The 5,052-nt window shown below is 44.9% G+C and overlaps 1 protein-coding gene across 2 annotated transcripts; it reads right to left on the bottom strand.

The window, feature by feature from the left end:
* Positions 1-205: 205 nt before the first annotated feature.
* Positions 206-4,891, bottom strand: LOC139411639 (anti-apoptotic protein NR13-like). 2 transcript variants are annotated; one of them, XR_011634617.1, is made up of 4 exons: positions 4,787-4,891; positions 3,301-3,771; positions 1,371-1,549; positions 206-331 (listed from the first exon to the last, which is right to left on the bottom strand). XR_011634617.1 is itself a non-coding variant. In XM_071158235.1 (3 exons), the coding sequence occupies exons 1-3, from the start codon at positions 4,841-4,843 to the stop codon at positions 1,427-1,429; spliced, it is 651 nt and encodes a 216-aa protein (XP_071014336.1). In that variant the 5' UTR covers positions 4,844-4,891; the 3' UTR covers positions 1,210-1,426. The 2 variants fall into 2 exon arrangements, 1 of the variants encoding a protein (XP_071014336.1); XM_071158235.1 differs by lacking the exon at positions 206-331 and having other exon boundaries at positions 1,210-1,549.
* Between the last annotated feature and the right edge of the window lie 161 nt (positions 4,892-5,052).

Below are 5,052 nucleotides of genomic sequence, written 5' to 3'. Positions count from 1 at the left end.
ACTGAAACTTTTTATTTAGAAAAAGACATAAATAAGTCACGCACTATAGGGAACAGGGTGCATTTGCAATGCAGACCATGTCTAGTCAATCATCTCACACTGTAGCACCACTGTCTGTAAAGCCCTGAAAAACATTACATACCATCTCAGACACAGATAGAAACCTACACAGACAGACCAAGGATATTTAACTACAGGCCTGGAGGACCTGAACACTTCTGGTTTTCATCATCTCAGAGACGGGACACATGTACTCTGGCCGGCCAATCAATTAGCAGGTAGAAAAGAATCGGGCAGTAATGTGGACCTCCGGGCCTAGAGTAGAAGAACCCTGTTTTTATAAACCAGAAATGGATGTCTAACAAAAGGTAAAAAACTACAAAATAACAATGAAATCTGCCAAGGGGCAATGCAAAGATGGCAACTTAACATTTTTATTTCATATAAATATATTAATGTATGTTTATTACACTAAAAAATATTCTTGCCACACACACACACACATTACTTGAAGTAGAAAGGCAAGAGGGACATTCATAAAAACAAGTCAGGACACTAAGCAGTGGACAAAATGATGGGGTTTGTCCCCAAATGCCACCCCATTTCTATATAGGTCAGGGATATTGAAATCTGGACCAACAAGCCAGTTCCACTGTTGATTTTCATTCCTCCCCTCTTACCAGGAACGGCTTTAGACCTGAGACACCAGTTGGGTGCCATTAATGATCAGGTAGAACAGAAAAGCAGGACTACTTCAGAACGTCAGGCTTGGATTTGAATAGCCCTGAGATAGGGATGAAGTCCCCATTTGAGAAGCAGCCATCCACATCTAAATGGTCATCTTTGTAGCTGCACGGTCAAACAGAATGCAGCCATCCACATCTAAATGGTCATCTTTGTAGCTGCACGGTCAAACAGAATGCAACCAACCATAGTAGTCCAGTTGTGGTCAACACAACATGTGGTCCCTGTGCGCTCGCTTTGACAAAATACTATATTTTAATAACATAACAGCGGAAAGATATGTAAACTAATAATATTCACATATTCCATCATTTCAGAAGGCCTTTAGTTTGTTGTGGTACAATCTCTAGGTATGACTGAATCATAGAGTTGGTAATAGTTGAAGGTATTACTGCAGACTGAAAGATGTGGAAACATTCAGTTGATGAATGAAACTAAACCATGTAATGGAATCCTGCTTCAGTGTGACACATGGGCGTAACTCACCAGGGGGTGAAGGGGGACATGTCCCATCCACTATTCAAAAAAAGATATTTTGGCCCTAAGTTAGTCTCTCCCCCCACCCCTCATTTTCAAGACAGTGTTTTGCCCCTGTTGTGACACCATTTAACCTATTGAAGACCTACCACACGGCCATCACTTTGAAATGAGACTGATGATGCAGCAGGGCTTGTGCTGTGTGTTAGCGGACCAGGAGGAAGGTTAACCCTGCGATGCCCACGCCAGCAGCAGCAAACAGGGCAGTCTTCATGGACGAGTCCTGGTTCACCTCTCTTGCTGTGTGGAAGAACTTACAGAAGCCCTCCTAGAAGAGAAGATTAGATCCATATATTTTATTGAACACTTATTCAGGTCACGATGGTGTATCAAAGGACCAGGCTAGAGATCAAAATAAGGAAGTCAAGAAACTTAGTTCAATACTGCTTAAAAAGCCCCATTTCCTCTCGTGTTTTCAGACCGAGAAACAACTGCCTGCGGACAGTCCCTGCTATAACAGACCTGTGTCGTGATTAGTAAGGCAAATCTCAAAATGTGGTTGTGTTCATCAGTCTATTCGTTGTTCTGATCCAGACCCAGCTGGTTGTGTTCATCAGTCTATTTGTTGTTCTGATCCAGACCCAGCTGGTTGTGTTCATCAGTCTATTTGTTGTTCTGATCCAGACCCAGCTGGTTGTGTTCATCAGTCTATTTGTTGTTCTGATCCAGACTAGTTTTTGAGTATTAACGATTGTTGTGTGGTTGGAGGTCACTAGACTGTTACGTTAGAGACGGTACACACGGCTGTTGGGACCAGCTGGCTAGGGGAGGGGGGGGGGGGGGGGTTAATTCACAAAAGCAGTCAACAAATTGAGCTGCAGCTGTGTTGTTGCTACCCCAGCACTACAGTCCTATGTTGTTTTGGAGTACCCCAGTAACCCCACTACCCCTGATCCACTTTATATGACTATACTGGCTGTGTTGACCTTGGACAAACCCTCTTTAAAGTGACAGGTAGAACTTTGACCTCTCAGACAACCAGGGTTTATAGTCCACACCACAGTAAAATCACTCTGTATTGACTGAAGTGTTATACATTTATAAATATACTGTGACACAACAGCTTAAAAAGGCAAATTTGGTGGCCTCCCGGGTGGCGCAGTGGTTAAGGGCGCTGTACAGCAGCGCCAGCTGTCACACCAGAGACTCTGGGTTCGCGCCCATGGGGCGACGCACAATTGGCCTAGCGTCGTCCGGTTTAGGGAGGGCTTGGTCGGTAGGGATATCCTTGTCTCATCGCGCACCAGCGACTCCTGTGGCGGGCCGGGCGCAGTGCGCACTAACCAAGGTTGCATGGTGTTTCCTCCAACACATTGGCTTCTGGGTTGGATGCGAGCTTGGTTGGGTTGTGTTTCAACCTTCGTCTCTCCCGAGCCCGTACGGGAGTTGTAGCGATGAGACAACAAGCTACTAAACAATACCATGAAATTGGGGAGAAAGGGTTTAAAAAAATATATATATTTTTTTAAAGGCAAATTTAGGGCCCCAGACACAATTTTCAAATGGGAATTCTCCATTGAGGTTCAATCCAGAACTACATTGACACTTTTACAGTAATTTAGTAGACGCTCTTATCCAGAGCGATTTACAGGAGGAATTAAGGTTAAGTGCCTTGCTCGAGGGGACATCGACAGATTTTTCACCTAGTTGTCACTAGGCTACCTTCCGCCCCTAGACTTAATCTGTCTGGGAAACTGTCCCCCAATATTGTCATATTTCTTGTACCACAAAAATCCTGTGTTTTAAGCAGTCATTTCTGGATTAGACCAGAACATTGTGTTGGTAGCACAAACACAGCAGCCACATAGCAAGAAGCCACAAGGTGTCTGAAACAGACATTATTGACAATAGAAGGTGTCATTGTCCAACTGTTTCTCTTAGCTTGACAGAGAACTAGTGCTGCTGACATGAGCCCAGATTCCCATCTCTAATTCCCACCAGCTTAATCAATGATCCTGTGTGTGTGCGTGCATATGTGTCCATAAGCGCATGTGTGTGATGCTTACTGCTCAAACCTACCCAGCCTTTGTTCTCCAGCATCCAGTCACTCTTCTCCTCTCCTAGGTAGTCTGCTATGGTCTCCGCCAGTGCCCTGCAGCTCTCCTTCCCCCCCAGCTCCATGCCATTACCCAGCCCCTGGTCTGTGTCCTCTCCCTGTAGTTCTCTGACCAGCACACCAGTGAAGGTGAACAGAGAGACCACCCTCCCCCAGTTCATCTGTCCATCTCCCACCAGCTCCTCCATCACCCTTCTCAGACAGGCGCAGGTGTCCGGCCCGCATTGGCACAGGAAGCTGTGTGCCAGGGCATGGAAGCGGGCCCGGTGCTTGGCCTCCATGTCACGGGCCTGGCGCCGCATGGCTGCAGCCGAGTCGCTGGGAGGAGGACCAGGCGGGGCTTTCCGGGACCCACTGGCAGGGATAATACTGCAGACAGACAGGTAGTCCTCTGCTATTGCCAGGGTTTCTTTCCACAGCCCGCATGACATGGTCTACAGGAAGACATACAGTTAATACATCATCTATAGCCTATATATCAGAAAGGGCCTCTGCTACACAGTTTTTTTCCACAGGCAGCACGACATGATAAATACAGGAAACACTATCAATACATTATCACATGCAGTTAATTTCTCACAGCCCACACTGCAGGGGCTAGACTATAGAGGAAACATTCTCAATATTCATATTGTTATGCCTAAAAGGTAATACATTATACAGCAGGCTTCTCTCCACAACCCACCCTACATGGTCTATTGGAAACAACCTCAATCTAATCCCAAAGAGGTGACATCCTCTGTGCAATACCAAGTAGAGGCTTGTACTCAAAACTGAAAGCAAAGCTACGTTTTCCAATGAGCTGCATAGCCCACATAGCAAGCTTGAACTAATCTGTAAATAGAACGGTACACAGTTGGCTAGGTAGCTTTGTAACTAGCTAGCTAAATGACTGGCTATGTGAGCAAACCAGTCAAATCTAATTTAAGAGCCCTTTAAGTCTGGATTAATTCAGGACGAGGCATGAAAGAAACAAGGGTTGTAGCTAGAGCTAATACGTTAGCTAGCTACAGTACCGTATAAAGAAAACTGAATTGACTTGAACATTGACATATTTGTACTTGCTAGCTAGCTTGACTGTCAAATCGAAGGCAAGTCACACAAATCGCAATCTAGCTAGCTAAATTAACGTTAAGTGGTTGGATTGTTTTACATTTTCTTGTCACCATCAACATTGGAAAATAGATAACCAGTCATGGTTTGGATATGAGTAAGTAGGGCTTCTCGCGAACGTTAGACATTTCTGGCTAGCAGCTGAAAGCTAACTAGTGTAGTACTGATTGACACAAAGGACCAGAGAAACCAAGGCAGCGAACAACATCAGTGGCTCAAACCGCATCGATCCATTCACTCAATCTGTAAAACCGAAGCTTGATACGCTTATCCAAGAATAGTTGAAGAAAAATAAATCGCATATTCTAGGTAGGAAAAAGTTAACAAAAAGCTCACCCTCCCAGCGATCAGACAGCTTTCTCCACGTGCAGACGGAAGGAGGATCGCTGTCATCAACCGTATTTCCGCCTCACCAGGCTCTCGCCAGACTTTATACTCACTAAGCAACGTCACAAAAATGGCATTTCCCTGAATTGTATTGTTCCGCTAGAAGAGAATCAGATGTCATGGAAATAACGTTACCTGTCTCCATATCATCATCCTCTTCGTCATTTCCATCATAACCATAGGATAAAACAAACTTGTAAGACACCAGTAATCAA

Source organism: Oncorhynchus clarkii, chromosome 6 (assembly GCF_045791955.1).
Source record: "Oncorhynchus clarkii lewisi isolate Uvic-CL-2024 chromosome 6, UVic_Ocla_1.0, whole genome shotgun sequence".
NCBI classification, from domain to species: domain Eukaryota; kingdom Metazoa; phylum Chordata; class Actinopteri; order Salmoniformes; family Salmonidae; genus Oncorhynchus; species Oncorhynchus clarkii.
This window is presented reverse-complemented; position numbering and strand designations above follow the sequence as displayed.

Excerpts from the sequence above, each read along its gene's own strand:
- LOC139411639 (XM_071158235.1), bottom strand. The coding sequence starts at position 4,843 with ATGACAGCGATCCTCCTTCCGTCTGCACGTGGAGAAAGCTGTCTGATC. Across the intron at positions 3,772-4,786 it reads GCTGTCTGATCGCTGGGAGG|ACCATGTCATGCGGGCTGTG; the intron begins GTGAGCTTTTTG and ends GTCTTCCTGTAG. Across the intron at positions 1,550-3,300 it reads TGCTGGAGAACAAAGGCTGG|GAGGGCTTCTGTAAGTTCTT; the intron begins GTAGGTTTGAGC and ends CTTCTCTTCTAG.